The sequence below is a fragment of the Neoarius graeffei genome, chromosome 18 (genome assembly GCF_027579695.1).
Source record: "Neoarius graeffei isolate fNeoGra1 chromosome 18, fNeoGra1.pri, whole genome shotgun sequence".
Lineage (NCBI taxonomy): Eukaryota > Metazoa > Chordata > Actinopteri > Siluriformes > Ariidae > Neoarius > Neoarius graeffei.
Window position 1 is genome coordinate 62,331,570 of NC_083586.1, and position 20,977 is coordinate 62,352,546.

A 20,977-nucleotide genomic window follows, 5' to 3' on the forward strand; every position below is an offset into this window, starting at 1 on the left:
TCAAAAGTAGTAGCCACACTTGTCCTGATTCACACAATGTGTCTACCTACACGATAGGACTTGCAGTTTTTGAATGAGAAGCCTGAAAGTGAGGAGAGGACAGGCGCGCAGCCTCATAGACTGCCATTATAAACTTGGCAGAAAAGTCACTCATTTTTAACTCGCTCTAGTGACCTCATTTTTTACACTACAGACAAAAAATTACATCAGTGTGTCCAGGTGAGCCTTGTGGCACTCACTGTGAAAGAATTTTGTGAATATCTCCTTCCGTTTTCGTGTAAATCCCTGTTGTTTGGAGGGAGCGCACTGAGAAAATCCTGCGCTCTGTGTGACACACTGCTCGCAGCATGCGGGTTGGGGGAGGGGCTGCTCTCTCTCTCTCTCTCTCTCTCTCTCTCTCACACACACACACACACACATACACACACAAGGGACGGGCTGCTCGCGGGCTTCAGTCTGATTGACGTGTCAGTATCCAATCATTTTGAGGTGGTATCTCGATATGATTGGATGGCGTTTTTCCTTTATTTTACACTGTAGACTGGATTAAAATATTTTGGTTTTGGGTCAAACCTTCTATTGTACTGCTTGCAACATGGGTGTGAGGAGCTTTTCAAGCAATATGGTAAAAAATACTCCTGAAAAAAATCTCATACCCCACCTTTAACAGACCTGCAAATGGGGGGATTTCCGTACCTTTTGGGGAGTGTGGATGGCACTCCATGCTTGACCTGATTGTAGACTGTATATCATGGGCTTTTGTTAGTGAACCAACCCAGTTATTTAACGTCATCAACCTTACTGATCAGGGTTTTGTCAAGTGCAGATAGGCCATTGGTAGTGGAAAGATTTATATGCATGTATTTGGTTTTAGAAGCATTAAGGAAGAGACCAATTTCTTGTGTTGCTTGCTTGACTCGATGCAGATGATCTCGGACTTCAGAAATGGCATCTTCAAGGTGACAGGTATCATCTGCAAAATCAAGGTTGGGCAGGGACTTGGGTGGATGACATGAGCTGCGTCTCCTTTTCTACGTGAGACCATCGTCCCATCAGATCAACTTCCTGAGAGCATAGTCCAGTACTACAATGTAAAGGAGCGGCGTGAAGGAATTGGCCTGAAGTTCATCAGTACTAACAAATGTACCCGTTTCACCTTCAGGAGTAATAACTGAGGCAGAGATATTGATGTACGTTGCCTTTATGGCATTTACTATCAGAGGAGGAACTCTGTATGACTTAAGGATTTTGAGCATGATGTTTCTATCAATTGACTCAAATGCCTTCTTGAAATCAGTGAACACCAAGATGGCTTTTTTCCGATGGTTCTTTACTTCATTGACAATTCTCCTAAGTGCCATTACGCGAGAAGACATTGTTCTGGATTGACTGAATCCATTGTGGTTGGAATAAAGCAGTTTACCAATAATTGGGTGAAGTCTGTTCAAGAATAGATGATTATGATTTTTTGCTATAGTCTGTGTTGGTGAGATCCCATGGTAGTTGTCTGGTATTGTGAGATTCCCTGGGTGGCATGGTGGTGTAGTGGTTAGCACTGTTGCCTCACAGCAAGAAGGTTCTGGGTTTGAGCCCAGTGGCCACCGGGAGCCTTTCTGTGTGGAGTTTGCATGTTCTCCCTCCGGGTGCTCCAATTTCCCCCACAGTTCAAAGACCGGCATTTAGGTTAATATGGGGCAGCCATGGCCTGAAGTGCCCTTGAGCAAGGGCACATAACCCACAACTGCTCCCCAGGTGCTGAGCATCATTGCTCACTTGTGTGTGTTCACTGCTTCAGATGGGTTAAATTCACTGTGCTTGAGTGTACATGTGACAAACAAAGGCCTCTTTGAGAAAGGAATGATGCCTGATAGACCCCATTCCTTGGGTATGTTACTGTGCAGGGTGTCGTTGCAGAAAGATGCAAGTTTCTGTCTTAGAAGGGACATTTTCCAGAGCTCCACTGGGAGGCCAAATTTGCACAGTTTCATCTGTTTGATAACCATATCAACCTCGGCTTGAGAGAAAGGTTGGGTGCTTGTTTCAGGACGAACTTCAAATAGAGGTTTGATATTTGGAATACACTCAGAATTAGTTTGTACATGTGCTGAAAGGAGCTTGGAAAAATGATTCCTCCGAATTTAAAGTCTATCTTTTTTCTAGATATAGACCACTCCTGATTTCTTTCCAAAGAGCACGCAGATGAAATTCCGGGCTTTCTTTTGATCAGCGATTGTGTTTGATTAGAACTTGAGGAGAGTGTTTTTGATGTGATCATCCTCACATTTGTTATAAGTCTCTTTCCTATGGGTTTGTGCAGATTGGAGGTTATTAAGCGTGGCTTGGAGTATGGCCTCCCATGCAGTAGTAACCTCTACTCTATCAACAGTAGTGAGAGAGAATTTTATGTCTCTGGAGGCATCAGAATGTGTTAGGATTCCTGTCAACTGACTGTCTTGGGCACATCAGAGGTGTTAAGATTCCCACCACAGTTATCTTCCCTTTGATCCATTGTTAGCTAGTTTAGAAAGACTAGAAAGAAAGAAAGCACAACTTTATTCATCACAAACTTGTGAAATTTCCTCATCTCGTCTTGTCTTCTTGCGCTTTATCCAGGGCCGGGTCGCGGAGGCAGCAGTCTGAGCAGGGAAGCCCAAACTTCCCTTTCCCCAGACACCTTGGCCAGCTCCTCGGGAAGAACACCGAGGCGTTCCCAGGCCAGCAGAGAGACATAGTCCCTCCAGCGTGTCCTGGGTCTTCCCCGGGGCCTCCTCCCGGGGGGCCATGCCTGGAACACCTCCCCAGGGAGGCGTCCAGGAGGCATCCGAAAAAGATGCCCGAGCCACCTCAGCTGATTCCTCTCAATGTGGAGGAGCAGCGGCTCAACTCCGAGCTCCTCCCGAGTGACTGTGCTTCTCACCCTATCTCTAAGGGAGCGCCCAGCCACCCTGTGAAGGAAACTCATTTCGGTCGCTTGTATCCGCGATCTTGTTCTTTCGGTCATTACCCAAAGCTCATGACCATAGGTGAGAGTCGGAATGTAGATCGACCGGTAAATTGAGAGCTTCGCCTTTTGGCTCAGCTCCTTCTTCACCACGACAGACCGGTAAAGCGACTGCATCACTGCGGAGGCTGCACCGATCCGCCTGTCGATCTCACACTCCATCCTTCCCTCACTCGTGAACAAGATCCCAAGATACTTAAACTCCTCCACTTGAGGCAGGACTTCTCCACCAACCTGGAGAGGGCAAGCCACCCTTTTCCGGTCGAGAACCATGGCCTTGGACTTCGAGGTGCTGATTCTCATCCCAGCCGCTTCACACTCGACAGCAAACCGCCCCAGTGCATGCTGAAGTTCCTGGTTTGAAGAAGCCAACAAGACAACATCATCTGCAAAAAGCAGAGATGAAATCCTGTGGTTCCCAAACAGGATTCCTTTCGGCCCCTGGCTGCGCCTAGAAATTCTGTCCATAAAAATTATGAACAGAACCGGTGACAAAGGGCAGCCCTGCCGGAGTCCAACATGCACTGGGAACAGGTCTGACTTACTGCCGGCAATGCGAACCAGACTCCTGCTCCGTTCGTACAGGGACCGGACAGCCCTTAGCAAAGAGCCCCGACCCCATACTCCCAAAGCACCCCCCACAGAATATCATGTGGGACATGGTCGAATGCCTTCTCCAGATCCACAAAGCATATATGGACTGGTTGGGCAAACTCCCATGAACCCTCGAGCACCCTATGAAGGGTATAGAGCTGGTCCAGTGTTCCGCGACCAGGACGAAAACCGCATTGTTCCTCCTGAATCCGAGGTTCGACTATTGGTCGAATTCTCCTCTCCAGTACCCTGGAGTAAACCTTCCCTGGGAGGCTGAGAAGTGTGATTGGAGCACACTCTCCGGTCCCCTTTCTTAAAAAGAGGGACCACCACCCCAGTCTGCCACTCCAGGGGCACTGTCCCCGACCGCCACGCAATGTTGCAGAGGCGTGTCAACCAAGATAGCCCCACAACATCCAGAGACTTGAGATACTCAGGGCGGATCTCATCCACCCCCGGTGCCTTGCCACCGAGGAGCTTGCAAACCACCTCAGTGACTTCGGCTTGCATAATGGACGAGTCCACCTCTGAGTCATCAGCCTCCGTCTCCTCAATGGAAGACATGACGGTGGGATTGAGGAGATCCTCAAAGTATTCCTTCCACCGCCCGACAGTGTCCCCAGTCGAGGTCAACAGCTCCCCACCCGCACTGTAAACAGTGTTGGCAGAGTACTGCTTCCCCCTCCTGAGGCGCCAGACGGTTTGCCAGAATTTCTTCGAGGCCGACTGATAGTCCTTCTCCATGGCCTCCCCGAACTCCTCCCAGTTCTGAGTTTTTGCCTCCGCAACTGCCCGAGCTGCGGCACGCCTGGCCTGCCGATACCCGTCAGCTGCCTCAGGAGTCCCGGAGGTCAACATGGCCCGATAGGACTCTTTCTTCAGCTTGACGGCATCCCTTACTTCTGGTGTCCACCACTGGGTTTGGGGATTGCCGCCACAACAGGCAACGGAGACCTTGCGGCCACAGCTCCGAACAGCTGCATCTACAATGGAGGTAGAGAACATGGTCCACTCAGACTCAATGTCCCCCGCCTCCCTCGGAAGCTGGGAAAAGCTCTCCCGGAGGTGGGAGTTAAAGACCCCCCGACAGAGTGCTCGGCCAGATGTTCCCAGCAGACCCTCACCATACGTTTGGGCCTGCCAGGTCTGTCTGGCTTCCTCCTCCGCCAGCGGATCCAACTCACCACCAGGTGGTGATCAGTTGACAGCTCAGCCCCTCTCTTCACCCGAGTGTCCAAGACATAGGGCCGAAGATCAGATGAAACGACAAAAAAGTCTATCATCAACCTCCGACCTAAGGTGTCCTGGTGCCACGTGCACTTATGGACACCCCTATGCTCGAACATGGTGTTCATTATGGACAAACCGTGACTAGCACAGAAGTCCAGTAACAAAACACCACTCTGGTTCAGATCGGGGAGGCCGTTCCTCCCAACCACGCCCCTCCAGGTGTCACTGTCGTCGCCCACGTGAGCATTGAAGTCCCCCAGTAGCACAGTGGAGTCCCCAGTCTGAGCACCTCTCAGTACCTCTCCCAGGGACTCCAAGAAGGCCGGATACTCTATACTGCTATTCGGCCCGTAGGCACAAACAGCAAGAGCCCTCTCCCCAATCCGAAGGCGCAGAGAGGCAACCCTCTCATTCACTGGGGTAAACTCCAACACATGGCAGCTGAGCTGGGGAGCTATAAGCAAGCCCACACCAGCCCGCCGCCGCTCACCATGGGCGACTCCAGAGAAGTGGAGAGTCCAGCCTCTCTCGAGGAGCTGGGTTCCAGAGCCCAAGCTGTGCGTGGAGGTGAGCCCGACTATCTCTAGCCGGTACCTCTCAACCTCCCGCACAAGCTCAGGCTCTTTCCCCCCAGCGAAGTGACATTCCATGTCCCAACAGCTAGCTGCTGTGTCCGGGGATCAGGTCGTTGAGGCCCCTGCCTTCGACTGCCGCCCAATCCACACTGCACCGGCCCCCTACGGCTACCTCTGTGGGTGGTGAAATTTCCTCTCTGCATTTAACCCATTTGAAGCAGTGAACACGCGCGCGCACACACGTGAGCAATGAGCACACACACATACCATGGCTGCCCACTGCTCTGGGTAACAGCGCTCGGGTAGCAGTTGGGAGTTAGGTGCCTCGCTCAAGGGCACCTTAGCCCAAGGCCGTCCCATATTAACCTAACCTCATGTCTTTGAACTGTGGGGGAAACCGGAGCACCCAGAAGAAACCCACACAGACATGGGGAGAACATGCAAACTCCACACAGAAAGACCCCCGCCGGCCACGAACCCAGAACCTTCTTGCTGTGAGACGACCGTGCTAACCACTTACATCACCGTGCTGCCCGACTACTCTCTCATTTCAATATTTTATGGGCCCCTCTCTCTCTCGTGTGTGTGTGTGTGTGTGTGTGTGTGTGTGTGTGTGTGTGTATGTATATATAAAAAAAAAAAATCTTCTCACCCCAGGTGGGGGTGGGGGTGGGGGTGGTATCCATGTCATCCTCAAGCTCGGGTCCTCTACCAGAGGCCTGGGAGTTTGAGGGTTCTGCGCAGTATCTTCGATGTTCCTAGGACTGCGCTCTTCTGGACTGAGGCTTCAGATGTTGTTCCTGGGATTTGCTGGAGCCACTCTCCCAGTTTGGGGGTTACTGCCCCAAGTGCCCCCACTACCACGGGGACCACGCAACCCTTGACCTTCCACATCCGTTCCAGCTGCTCTTTCAACCCTTGATACTTCTCAAGTTTCTCATGTTCCTTCTTCCTGATGTTGGCATCAGCTGGGATCGCCACATCTATCACCACCACCCTCTTCAGCTCTTTGTCCACCACCACTATGTCCGGTTGGTTAGCCAGGATCTGTTTGTCAGTCTGGAAGCTGAAGTCCCACAGAACCTTGGCCCTGTTGTTCTCAGCCACCTTCTGTGGTATGGCCCATTGGGACTTGGGTACTTCTTGGGTAGTGTGTGTGTGTGTGTATATATATATATATATATATATATATATATATATATATATATGTGTATATATATATATATATATATATATTTATTAGGGGTGTGCAAAAATATCGATACGGCGATTATATCGCGATACTTTGTCTTCTGATTCAATATCGATACTCAAAATTTGAATATTGATATTTTTTCAAATAATAAATCATGTTTCAGACGGGTTGTAAACCCAGGACGACTTCCACACCTCCGCTCCGCGAGGTGTCGCTGTGCCGCTCCCTCACTGCAAGGCACTCGTCGTCTTCTCTTTTTTCCCCGGCGGTTGCAGTGAGGAAAAAAAACAAGCAAGCATGGCTGTTAACGTAAACCTAGAGACGCCGCCGAACTTTAAGGCGGATGTTTGGAGGCACTTTGGATTCCAAAGGAAAGGAGAAAAAACAGTGAGCCGGTGTTCTGTAAAGTTATCCTACCAAGCCTACTGCGCATGCGCGAAATCCAGGAGAGTAGGAAAATTCAACAGTAGTTTTGTCCTACTGATCAGCTGGGCTGATAGAAAATCGGTGAGTATTTCACGCATTTGCCGATTTTTATGTTTTGTGCGTATTGGTCGAGTCTTTGGCCGAGTAAAATAATTTGTAATGCCTTGTTTTGAATAATAAACCGGTCTGTATGAGAACTTGCTAATTCATGTGTTTTGCGCATGCGCAGTAGGCTTCGCGCATGCGCAGTAGGAGACTAAGATGCACACTGCACTTTTCAATGTTTCAGACAGTGTGTTGTTCCTGCAAAATAAGCACAAGTTAAATGTTCTCCGGTATATGTTCTCAAGTTTACAAAGAACAAATTGATATTAGTGTTAGCACTGAAATGTATGTGCAGTCTGCAGTGCAAGTTTTAAGTTTTCATAAAACAATTTGATTCTGCTTGTTAAGCAGCACTGATGTGTCCATGCTTACAGAAAAGTTGATAATACTAGCACAGAAATGGGAATTTTCTGTATGTTGTAGTGAAGCAACTCTTGGTTTTGCCAGCAGTGGAATAGAGACAAATATATGTCTGGCAAGAGTGTGTAGTTATGTATGTGAAATGTAATTTTACAGTGGTCAATAAATTCTGATTTTCTTCAGTGACACATATCGTGATGTGGTTGAAATTTCTTGCAATATATCGATTATCGCAGAATCGCTGTATCGTGATATTATCGTTATCATGGGCAAAATATCGCCATCGTATCGTGAGGTATCTGGTGATACCCAGCCCTTATATATAAAAAAAAAAAAATCTCCTTCTCACCCCCGGTGGGGGGGTGGTATCCATGTCATCCTCAAGCTCGGGTCCTCTACCAGAGGCCTGGGAGTTTGAGGGTTCTGCGCAGTATCTTCGATGTTCCTAGGACTGCGCTCTTCTGGACTGAGGCTTCAGATGTTGTTCCTGGGATTTGCTGGAGCCACTCTCCCAGTTTGGGGGTTACTGCCCCAAGTGCCCCCACTACCACGGGGACCACGCAACCCTTGACCTTCCACATCCGTTCCAGCTGCTCTTTCAACCCTTGATACTTCTCAAGTTTCTCATGTTCCTTCTTCCTGATGTTGGCGTCAGCTGGGATCGCCACATCTATCACCACCACCCTCTTCTGCTCTTTGTCCACCACCACTATGTCCGGTTGGTTAGCCAGGATCTGTTTGTCAGTCTGGAAGCTGAAGTCCCACAGAACCTTGGCCCTGTTGTTCTCAGCCACCTTCTGTGGTATGGCCCATTGGGACTTGGGTATTTCTATTCCATACTGGTTGCAGATGTTCCTGTATACTATCCCAGCCACTTGGTTGTGCCTCTCCATGTACGCTGATCCAGCTAGCATCTTACACCCTGCTACTATGTGCTGGACTGTTTCAGGGGCTTCTTTGCACAGTCTGCATCTTGGGTCTGATCTACTCTGGTAGATCCTGGCCTCTATGGCTCTTGTGCTGCCATGATTAGTGCCTCTGTGCTGTCTGTCAGTCCTGCATTATCCAGCCACTGGTAGGATTTCTTGATATCAGCCACTTCCTCTATCTGACGGTGGTACATGCCATGTAGGGGTTTGTCTCTCCAGGTTGTCTGTTCCTCCTCCTCCTCTGCACTCTCATCAGGGTTCTGCTGCCTGAGACATTCACTTAGCAGTTCATCCTTTGGGGCCATCTTTCTGATGTATTCTCGGATTTTCGATGTTTCATCCTGGACCGTGGTCTTGACGCTCACTAGCCCTCGGCCTCCCTCTTTCCGCTTAGTGTATAGTCTCAGGGTGCTGGACTTGGGGTGGAACCCTCCATGCATGGTGAGGAGCTTTCTAGTCTTGATATCTGTGGCTTCTATCTCCTCCTTTGGCCAGTTTATGATACCAGCGGGGTATCTGATGACTGGTAGTGCGTACATGTTGATGGCTCGGACCTTGTTTTTACCATTCAGCTGACTTTTCAGGACCTGCCTTACTCTCTGGAGGTATTTGGCTGTGGTTGACTTCCTTGTGGCCTCTTCATGGTTTCCATTAGCCTGTGGGATGCCAAGGTACTTGTAGCTGTCTTGGATATCACCTATGTTGCCCTCTGGTAGGTCAATCCCTTCAGTCTGGATCATCTTGCCTCTCTTTGAGACCATCCGGCCACACTTGTCCAATCCGAATGACATCCCTATGTCATCGCTGTAGATCCGGGTGGTGTGGATCAGCGAGTCTATTTCTCGCTCGTTCCTGGCATACAGCTTGATGTCATCCATGTAGAGCAGGTGGCTGATTGTTGCCCCACTACGGAATCGGTACCCGTAGCCGCTCTTCGTGATGATCTGACTGAGGGGGTTCAGGCCTATGCAGAACAGCAGTGGTGATAGCGCATCTCCTTGGTATATGCCGCACTTGATGTTGACTTGGGCAATGGGTTTTGAGTTGGCCTCTAGGGTTGTCTTCCACATTTCCATTGAGTTCTGTATGAAGGTCCTTAGGTTCCTGTTGATCTTATACAGTTCCAGACATTCCAGTATCCATGTGTGTGGCATTGAGTCGTAGGCTTTCTTGTAGTCAATCCAGGCAGTGCACAGGTTGGTCTGTCTCTTCTTACAGTCTCGGGCGACTGTTCTATCGGCCAGTAGCTGGTGCTTGGCTCCTCTGGTGTTACTGCCAATTCCTTTCTGTGCCTCGCTCATGTATTGAGCCACATGCTTACTCATTTTTGCCGCAATGATGCCTGACAGGGCCTTCCATGTTGTGCAGAGACAGGTAATTGGCCGGTAGTTGGATGGGATGGGTCCCTTCTGGGGGTCCTTCATGATTAGGACTGTCCTGCCTTGGGTTAGCCATTCTGGGTGGGTTCCATCCCTCAGCAGCTGGTTCATCTGTGCTGCTAGGCGTTCATGGAGTGCAGTTAGCTTCTTCAGCCAGTACGTATGGATCATATCGGGGCCTGGTGCTGTCCAGCTCTTCATCTTTGACACTCTTTCTTGGACGTCTGCCATTGAGATGGTTACTGGTTCTTGTTCTGGGAGGTTGCTGTGGTCAGCTCTTAGGTCCACTAACCATTGGGCATCGGTGTTGTGTGATGCCTTTCTTTCCCATATGTCTTTCCAGTATTTTTCCACCTCAGCTCTTGGTGGGTCTGACCGGTTGTTGTTCCCCTGCCATTGAGAGTACACCTTGGCTGGTTCAGTGGAGAACAGCTTGTTTATTCTCCTGGCCTCTCCCTCCTTGGTGTATCTCCTCAACCGGGTGGCCAGAGCTGTTAGTCGCTGTTTGGCAGTTTCGAGTGCCTCTGGTATGGAGAGTGAGTTGTACTTCCTGGGTGCCCCTTTATTCACCATGTTCCCTTTCTGTAGTTCAGCTAGCTGGCTAACTTCTCTCCTTGCTGCCTTTATCTTGGCCTCTAATCGTCTCTTCCATGGTGGATACTGTTTATGTCCCGAGCCCACCTTGTGTCCAAGCATCTCCATGATTACTGTTGCTGTACTGTGTATCAGCTTGTTGGTCTCAGTGATGGTTCTTGTGGAGATTGTCTTCAGAGCAGCATTCACATCTACTAGTAGATCTTCTGAAGGTACTTGGCAACTCAGCTTCGGTATTCGTCGGGGGCTCCAGGTTTCCAGTTGGGTCACGATCTTCCTTCGCAGGTCAGCAGCTCTTGTGTTGAGGCTGTTAGCTGTTGGGGCTTGGTACCCAATCTCTGGTTGTGGGGATGATGACATCTCCCCGCTGACCTGTCTTCCTGGCTCCCCCTTGCCGTAGCATCGTTGTTGTATTTCATTAATCTCTAGTTGTGATAGCAGATTTCGATTATGGATGTTGGAACACTGGGCTAATAGCTGTTTCTTTTTCGAAGTATCCAATGGTCCCACATTCTCTGCATGTATCCCCTCTCTCTGGGATTGCTTGTATAGTAGCATTCCAGCAAATCCGTATTTTCTGTCCTCGTCCATCAATGTCTTGTTCCAGTAGCCCATTTCTCATCAGTTTGCCCTGGTTCCCTAGCAACTGACGCAGACCTTGTTGACCCGGGCGACGTCTGAGCCGGTATGACTCTATCAGTTATGTTTTCACTCATTCCTGAGGTAGGCTGATATATCATGAGGGGTTTTGCCTAAGGACCCTTACTGGATGATGTTTTGCCCCGACCGGGATTCGAACCCCGATCTCCTGCGTCGTAGTCAGTGAGCATTGCCACTGTACTATCCAGCTGATATATATATATACACACAACCCCAATTCCAAAAAAGTTGGGACAAAGTACAAATTGTAAATAAAAATGGAATGCAATGATGTGGAAGTTTCAAAATTCCATATTTTATTCAGAATAGAACATAGATGACATATCAAATGTTTAAACTGAGAAAATGTATCATTTAAAGAGAAAAATTAGGTGATTTTAAATTTCATGACAACAACACATCTCAAAAAAGTTGGGACAAGGCCATGTTTACCACTGTGAGACATCCCCTTTTCTCTTTACAACAGTCTGTAAACGTCTGGGGACTGAGGAGTAAAGTTGCTCAAGTTTAGGGATAGGAATGTTCACCCATTCTTGTCTAATGTAGGATTCTAGTTGCTCAACTGTCTTGGGTCTTTTTTGTTGTATCTTCCGTTTTATGATGCGCCAAATGTTTTCTATGGATGAAAGCTCTGGACTGCAGGCTGTCCAGTTCAGTACCCGGACCCTTCTTCTACACAGCCATGATGCTGTAATTGATGCAGTATGTGGTTTGGCATTGTCATGTTGGAAAATGCAAGGTCTTCCCTGAAAGAGACATCGTCTGGATGGGAGCATATGTTGCTCTAGAACCTGGATATACCTTTCAGCATTGATGGTGTCTTTCCAGATGTGTAAGCTGCCCATGCCACACGCACTAATGCAACCCCATACCATCAGAGATGCAGGCTTCTGAACTGAGCGCTGATAACAACTTGGGTCGTCCTTCTCCTCTTTAGTCCGAATGACACGGCGTCCCTGATTTTCATAAAGAACTTCAAATTTTGATTCATCTGACCACAGAACAGTTTTCCACTTTGCCACAGTCCATTTTAAATGAGCCTTGGCCCAGAGAAGACGTCTGCGCTTCTGGATCATGTTTAGATGCGGCTTCTTCTTTGAACTATAGAGTTTTAGCTGGCAACAGCGGATGGCACGGTGAATTGTGTTCACAGATAATGTTCTCTGGAAATATTCCTGAGCCCATTTTGTGATTTCCAATACAGAAGCATGCCTGTATGTGATGCAGTGCCGTCTAAGGGCCAGAAGATCACGGGCACCCAGTATGGTTTTCCAGCCTTGACCCTTACGCACAGAGATTCTTCTAGGTTCTCTGAATCTTTTCATGATATTATGCACTGTAGATGATTTGTTCAAACTCTTTGCAATTTTACACTGTCGAACTCCTTTCTGATATTGCTCCACTATTTGTCGGCGCAGAATTAGGGGGATTGGTGATCCTCTTCCCATCTTTACTTCTGAGAGCCGCTGCCACTCCAAGATGCTCTTTTTATACCCAGTCATGTTAATGACCTATTGCCAGTTGACCTAATGAGTTGCAATTTGGTCCTCCAGCTGTTCCTTTTTTGTACCTTTAACTTTTCCAGCCTCTTATTGCCCCTGTCCCAACTTTTTTGAGATGTGTTGCCGTCATGAAATTTCAAATGAGCCAATATTTTGCATGAAATTTCAAAATGTCTCACTTTCGACATTTGATATGTTGTCTATGTTCTATTGTGAATACAATATCAGTTTTGAGATTTGTATATTATTGCATTCCATTTTTATTTACAATTTGTACTTTGTCCCAACTTTTTTGGAATCGGGGTTGTGTGTAATATGTATATAAAACACACACACCTGAAAGACAGACAGGGTCTCTCTCTCACACTCACACACACACACACACACACACACACACACACACACACACACACAAAACTGTTTAAAGGAACAGTCCACCGTACTTCCATAATGAAATATGCTCTTATCTGAATTGAGACGAGCTGCTCCGTACCTCTCCGAGCTTTGCGCGACCTCCCAGTCAGTCAGACGCGCTGTCACTCCTGTTAGCAATGTAGCTAGGCTCAGCATGGCCAATGGTATTTTTTGGGGCTGTAGTTAGATGCGACCAAACTCTTCCGCGTTTTTCCTGTTTACATAGGTTTATATGACCAGTGATATGAAACAAGTTCAGTTACACAAATTGAAACGTAGCGATTTTCTATGCTATGGAAAGTCCGCACTATAATGACAGGCGTACTAACACCTTCTGCGCGCTTCGGCAGCGCATTGATACGGAGCTCAGATATCAATGCGCTGCCGAACTTGTTTCATATCACTGGTCATATAAACCTATGTAAACAGGAAAAACGCGGAAGAGTTTGGTCGCATCTAACTACAGCCCCAAAAAATACCATTGGCCATGCTGAGCCTAGCTACATTGCTAACATGAGTGACAGCGCGTCTGACTGACTGGGAGGTCGCGCAAAGCTCGGACAGGTACGAAGCAGCTCGTCTCAATTTCATTATGGAAGTACGGTGGACTGTTCCTTTAAGCTTGCTACGGTTATTTTTTTAGGTGAGGATGAAATTGTAGCATTATTTAGCATGAATTTGTTTTCTTTTGAAAAATAGCAGGAAGTATATTTTTAGCCAGTGAGAAGGCTCATGTTGGGCAGCCAGTCACAAGTCTGTGTTTTAAACAAAGAGATTCCTTTTACAATGATTTTTAATAGGAGCTACCATTTTGTTTTGGGGCAGTCCTAAGGTGGGCCTCCCAAAAAGGGACACAACTTAAAAACTAATTGAGGGAACTTGGACTCCAGTGTTTTTGGGGGAATTGCTCATGCTTGTATTGGCTCTATGCAAATACTAGAGACCTGTGCTCAGCCTTTGTCTGATTGGGAGACAGAATCTACAGTACATAAATCGAAAAAATAGCCCGCTCAGAAATACGTCGATGCCAGGATTTGAACCAACGTTGCAAAAGCAGTTCCTTTCCTGTAGACCGCTCAGTCATGGAGGATTACATCGCCAGAGATGCCAACCTTTCAATAAACAGATCTGTAGTCCGGGGCCGAAGAATCCGTAGTTTTCGTATTGTCCGCTGTGCCGGACAGAAATATCGCAGTTGCAAACCGTGCATTGTGTGAAATACATCCCCTTTCGCCAGTGCTTAATTTGTGAAGTGGGAGGTCCCGGAACGCAGGAGGTGGCAGTTACAGACAGTAATATGTCGTGATATTATGTTATAAAATATTTGTTATTAGGCTATATATTAAATTATATATTAAATTTATCTTCTAAAATAAGACTGTACTCATATCACAACCGGTTTATTTCACCATTGGAGATCAGATCACACAAGACATGCGTTACATGACTCATTTTAAAGATTTAAGTAGGCTATTTAAAAGCAGTACCAGTGGGACTTCGTGGCTCATGTGGATAAGGCGCCATACCATAAATCCGGGGACCCGGGTTCGATTCCGACCTGCGTCATTTTCCGAGCCCTCCCTGTTTTTCTCCTGCTCATTTCCTGTCTCTACACTGTCCTATCCAATAAAGGTGGAAAAAAACCCAAAAAAGAGAATAATTTAAAAGCAGTGCCAGCAAACATAAGTTTAGTTAAGAAATAAAGGGTTTACAAAACAAGTTGGAGAATTCATTTTAAACATTTTAGTAAGCTTTCTTGTTTTTTGCCATTTTTTCCACAGCTCAAGCTAACGGCTACAAAAAACCCGGTGTTCTATTGAGTGGAAGTATACACCCCATGTCCCCCTCCCTCTTCCCCTTTTGCATAGATTTTGTGGATGTCATAGGAGAGAAGTCAACAACAGATATCAAAATCAAAACCAAACACTAAACAAATTTTTATTTACTTATTTATTTAATTTATTGTTTGATTTTTTTCCCTTTGTGATGGTCACGGAGGTGATCTGATCCATTTAAATAGCTGCCGGAACACCGAATGAAATGAAAATAGCTGCTGGATCCAACGACAGAGGTTCCGGATCTTGTTCCGTCATGTTCCGGCTCAAATTAAGCCCTGCCTTTCGCGAAGGGACAATACACGGCCATGTTGCTGTATATTTATCATTAAATTTCTGGTTATTCTTGCTCGGCTTCTCCATTGTCGGACGGCACTATCACGAATTTTGATTGGTCGAGTTCAAACCCGGAAGCGAATATCAACCAATCAGCGACGACGTATCACAAAAGCTTTGAATGATTCCCGCGGATTTCATCCTTCCGAAAATGCGGAAGGGACTGAATTTTCTTCGATCATGGCGGAGTTCAACGTACCAAACAAAAATGCGGAACGAACTGATTTTTTTCCGATCACTGCGAAATTCGTAGTTTCGAATTAACTGGTCGTAGTGGTGCAAAAGTGGCAGAAAATCGTATAAAATACGAAAATTTCGTAGTGGTTGGCATCTCCGCATCGCAAACTGAAGTTATGTAACATGGCACTGGTTCTCGACCGGAAAAGGGTGGCTTGCCCTCTCCAGGTTGGTGGAGAAGACCTGCACATGGAGAAGACATAGGAACACATGGATCCTATTCTGGGAATGCTGAGCTCAGTGCTGGAACATACCCGGATAGAACTTCAGTCCATAGCAGGGCACCACATACACATTCACACCTAGTGGGAATATGGAGTTAGCCAGTCAACCTAGAGTCATGTATTGGGGATGTGGGAGTTGAGTGCAGGGTTTTTTCTAGAAAAATTTAGTATGAAGGCACTCACCATGGCGAGGGAGCGAAGCGGGGGGGGGGGGGGGGGGATGGTGCCGGTTGTCCCCCCCCCGCCGTGCAAAGCCTTTGAAAAATGCTCCAATGGGACATTCTGAGGCTATCTGAGAGGGAAATAGGGAAATTGTAACAAATTGTCTGTCAACATTGAAAAAGAAAGAAGTAATCATCTTCTGCCCCGGACAGTCTTTTGGCTTTCTTCCGCTTCGTGCCACTGGATAACATCTTTAAATGCCCAAGTGTCAACAAAAACAACTCGCCAACTTCTTCTGTCAAAAGCTCCCGCGCCGGTGGGTGAAAGGTCATTCAGTCTCGAGAAATCTTGCTCTGCAAGTCAGCTGACCTTGTATGTAACCCATGTCAAATCTCGCGAGAGCAGCCGCGACAAGTAAACAACTAAACAACATGGCGCCTCAGTCTGGAAAACGCCAATTCGGATTGTTTTTGCACCGTCTGGCGGTGTATCTACTATGATTTGGAATATTTTTGGAGCAATTATAACGTATTTGATGATCAGACACATTGTCACGTAGTGTTGCTGGGATGTTTTCACGGAGTCGGTAAGGGGGCGCACGCCGAGAGTAAGAGGGCGCAGCGCCCCTGTTCCCCTGTTTAGACAAAAGCCTGGAGTGAAGGGAACTTACAGACACACAGTGAGAACAATTTGGAAGTTATGAAACAAAGGGAAGACCCTGGAGCATGGAGTACCCACACTAGCTTTTGCTGCACCAGATTAGCAAATTGAAACACAGCCTTTTTTTTTACTTTATTCTTTTTATTTATTTATATAAAAATCTCCTTCTCACCCCTGGCGGGGGGGTGGTATCCAAGTTATCCTCAAGCTCGGGTCCTCTACCAGAGGCCTGGGAGTTTGAGGGTTCTGCGCAGTATCTTCGATGTTCCTAGGACTGCGCTCTTCTGGACTGAGGCTTCAGATGTTGTTCCTGGGATTTGCTGGAGCCACTCTCCCAGTTTGGGGGTTACTGCCCCAAGTGCCCCCACTACCACGGGGACCACGCAACCCTTGACCTTCCACATCCATTCCAGCTGCTCTTTCAACCCTTGATACTTCTCAAGTTTCTCATGTTCCTTCTTCCTGATGTTGGCGTCAGCTGGGATCACCACATCTATCACCACCACCCTCTTCTGCTCTTTGTCCACCACCACTATGTCCGGTTGGTTAGCCAGGATCTGTTTGTCAGTCTGGAAGCTGAAGTCCCACAGAACCTTGGCCCTGTTGTTCTCAGCCACCTTCTGTGGTATGGCCCATTGGGACTTGGGTACTTCTATTCCATACTGGTTGCAGATGTTCCTGTATACTATCCCAGCCACTTGGTTGTGCCTCTCCATGTATGCTGATCCAGCTAGCATCTTACACCCTGCTACTATGTGCTGGACTGTTTCAGGGGCTTCTTTGCACAGTCTGCATCTTGGGTCTGATCTACTCTGGTAGATCCTGGCCTCTATGGCTCTTGTGCTTATGGCCTGTTCTTGTGCTGCCATGATTAGTGCCTCTGTGCTGTCTGTCAGTCCTGCATTATCCAGCCACTGGTAGGATTTCTTGATATCAGCCACTTCCTCTATCTGACGGTGGTACATGCCATGTAGGGGTTTGTCCCTCCAGGTTGTATGTTCCTCCTCCTCCTCTGCACTCTCATCAGGGTTCTGCTGCCTGAGACATTCACTTAGCAGTTCATCCTTTGGGGCCATCTTTCTGATGTATTCTCGGATTTTCGATGTTTCATCCTGGACTATATATATATATATATATATATATATAAATTTTTTTTTTTTGAGGCTCTGAAAACTAAAATTGAGGAATAATTTAGATCATATAGAAATGATCTGACTTGGGTTTTTTGTTTTTTAAATCGCAGTTTGTCCAGAACCTGTGAGAAACTATTGTTATAATGGTCTAACAAAATGTGTAATGAGTGTGCTGGAACACCTTTTGCACCGTGTGGCCAAAAGTATATGAACAGAAGAAAACGATTGTCTAGAATGTCTTTGAATGCTGGATCATTAAGAATTCCCTTTACTGAAACTAAGAGGGCCAAACCTGTTTTAGCATGACATGGCCCCTATGCACAAAGTGAACTCCAAGAAGACATGGCGTGTTAGGTTTGGTGTGGAAGAACTTAAGTCTCCTGCAGAGACCCCTGACCTCAACCCCACCCCACTGAACATCTCTGGGGTGCAAATTGCATGCTTATGCTGATTCTTTTTTTTTGTTAACCAGTTTTTTCATCCAATTCCATTTAATCCAATTCAATCCCACAATGCACTGTTTTTTTCTTGTAATATTGTATTTTAAAAACATCCAAGATTACTGCAGAATTTTTTGCTCTAAATTGAAAGCAAACTCCTTAGTGTACATAATAAATATGGGTAATTGTAACTGGCAAAATATATTGAAAATATTTTGTGTCTCATCTACAGTCTCTCCAACTGTAAACTGACCGGATCGTCATGTGAAGATATTGCTTCAACTCTACGTTCAAGAAATTCATTCCTAAGAAAACTGGACCTGAGCTATAATGACCTGCAGAATGGGATAAATCGGCTTTTTAGTGGACTGAAGAGCCCAAACTGTCAGCTGGACACATTAAGGTTAGTCTCAGAATGGGTATTACTTTTCCTGTTCCACAAAATTTTATGTGAACTCACTCCCCCTCTCCCCCCCCAAAAAAAAATTATGCATGAATTCTGTTCTCATACTCAATTGAAGTCTTGACTCAAATATATCCTTATGTTAGTCTGCCTTTCTTGTGCTTCACCTTGCCTGCTCCTGGCCTTCTTCCACTTTGTGCCCCAAATCAGAAACCCATTGGGAAATTATCTCCTGTAAACTAAAACTTCTACATTGAGTTGAATTAGCACTTTTTTTAAATAAAGTGCCATGAATAGCAAGCTCCATGTCACCCTTGTTCTTGTTCTTGGTAACAGTCTGGATGTCAAGTTTATTTGTATAGCGCGTTTAACAACAGACATTGTCGCAAAGCAGCTTTCCAGAAAATTAAAGACTTTAAATATGAGCTAAATTTATCCTCAGTGAGCAAGCCTGTGGGGCGGCACGGTGGTGTAGTGGTTAGCGCTGTCGCCTCACAGCAAGAAGGTTCTGGGTTCGAGCCCCGTGGCCAGCGAGGGCCTTTCTGTGCGGAGTTTGCATGTTCTCCCCATGTCCGCGTGGGTTTCCTCCAGGTGCTCCGGTTTCCCCCACAGTCCAAAGACATGCAGGTTAGGTTAACTGGTGACTCTAAATTGAGCGTAGGTGTGAATGTGAGTGTGAATGGTTGTCTGTGTCTATGTGTCAGCCCTGTGATGCCCTGGCGACTTGTCCAGGGTGTACCCCGCCTTTCGCCCGTAGTCAGCTGGGATAGGCTCCAGCTTGCCTGCGACCCTGTAGGACAGGATAAAGCGGCTAGAGATGATGAGATGAGATGAGCAAGCCTGTGGATGTTCCTTTTCATCTTTGGGCCAGAGCGCAGTGTCCATTTCTTAACTAACTGATCGTTATCAGTATGTTGATATAAATGGTGATATTTCTAGACGTACCGAGGTAAAGTTTGGTGTTCCACAAGGTTCTGTCTTGGGTCCACTGCTTTTTTCTCTATATATGTTACCTCTGGGCGATATTATTCGTAAACATTGTATTAGTTTCCACTGTTATGCTGATGACACACAGTTGTATGTCTCTGCAAAACCTGATGAGAGACACCAGCTTAATAAAATTGAGGAATGTGTTAAGGACATTAGACACTGGATGCTTATAAATTTCCTTCTGCTTAACTCTGACAAGACTGAAGTACTTGTGCTAGGACCACATACAGCTAGAAGTAAGTTTCCTGATTACACAGTAACTCTGGATGGCCTTTCTGTTTCTTCATGTGCAGCAGTAAAAGACCTCGGAGTGATTATTGACCCCAGTCTTTCATTCGAAACTCACATTGATAACATCACCCAGATAGCTTTCTTTCATCTCAGAAATATTGCAAAGATAAGAAATTTAATGTCATTGCATGATGCAGAAAAACTAGTCCATGCTTTCGTTACCTCCAGGTTGGATTATTGTAATGCCTTACTGTCTGGATGTTCCAATAAGTGCATAAACAAGCTCCAGTTAGTTCAAAATGCCGCAGCAAGAGTCCTTACTAGAACTAGAAAATATGACCACATCACGCCTGTCTTATCCACACTGCATTGGCTCCCAATCAAATTTCGTATTGATTATAAAATACTACTATTGACCTTTAAAGCACTAAATGGTCTCTCACCACAGTACCTGAGTGAACTTCTGCTCCTCTATGACCCGCCACGCCTACTTAGATCAAAAGGTGCAGGCTATCTGCTGGTACCTCGTATAGTGAAGGCTACATCAGGGGGCAGAGCCTTTTCTTACAAAGCCCCACTGTTATGGAACAGCCTTCCAAGTAATGTTTGGGAATCAGACACAGTCTCAGCATTTAAGTCTAGGCTGAAAACATATCTGTTTAGTCAAGCCTTTTGTTAATGGTGTTTATGAGGTAAAGGAGTAGATCTGGAGGGTCCTCAGACATAGAGTGTTTTGGTAAACTGGGATGTATGGATGCTGTCAGTCCCCACTCGCTTGCTCACTCGAGTTTGTTGACGGTGTAGTGGCTGGCTGCTTTATGTCCCGGGGCTCCCTCATGCCTGTGTTACCTTCTGGCTCTCTCCTTTTAGTTATGCTGTCATAGTTAGTTGCCGGAGTCCCTGCTTGTACTCGGTGCAATATGTATACTGTTCCTACTTATTCAGGTGACATTGGGCATACCTAACCACCTGTGTTTTCTTTCTCTCCCCCCCACCCCAAATCTGTCCCTCTGAGTTACATGGAGTCAACAGGAAATCTTTTGGTGGAGACGGTGGGGACCTCGACTGGCTATCGTAGCCTGCAGGGAATCGGCCGTCAGACATTCTGTTGCATGTCCCAGACCCGGTGAAATGTAACTGAATTGTCTTGGCCAGGCCTAAGGGTCCCATCTGCATCTCATCATTGCTGAGGAGTGTGCTCCCATCACCCAATCAAGCATCCAGCCAGAGCAGGTCATGATATACTTTTTACCATATTAACATGCCATTGTGTGTTATGCCTGATGTAAAGACTCTCGTCTCTGCGAGCCTACCACACAGATTTAATACTTGTCATTTTTAGGGCATACCTAACAACGTGTT

General features: G+C 46.7%; 1 protein-coding gene across 3 annotated transcripts in view; it reads left to right on the forward strand.

Moving 5' to 3' along the window:
• LOC132866418 (NACHT, LRR and PYD domains-containing protein 3-like) overlaps positions 1-20,977 on the forward strand; it is a 105,746-nt gene that overhangs the window by 67,518 nt on the left and 17,251 nt on the right. For all 3 annotated transcript variants that reach the window (XM_060899177.1, XM_060899179.1, XM_060899178.1), the window contains one exon: positions 18,224-18,394. In XM_060899177.1, coding sequence (XP_060755160.1) covers positions 18,224-18,394 — 171 coding nt within the window. The remainder of the gene's footprint in view (positions 1-18,223; positions 18,395-20,977) is intronic.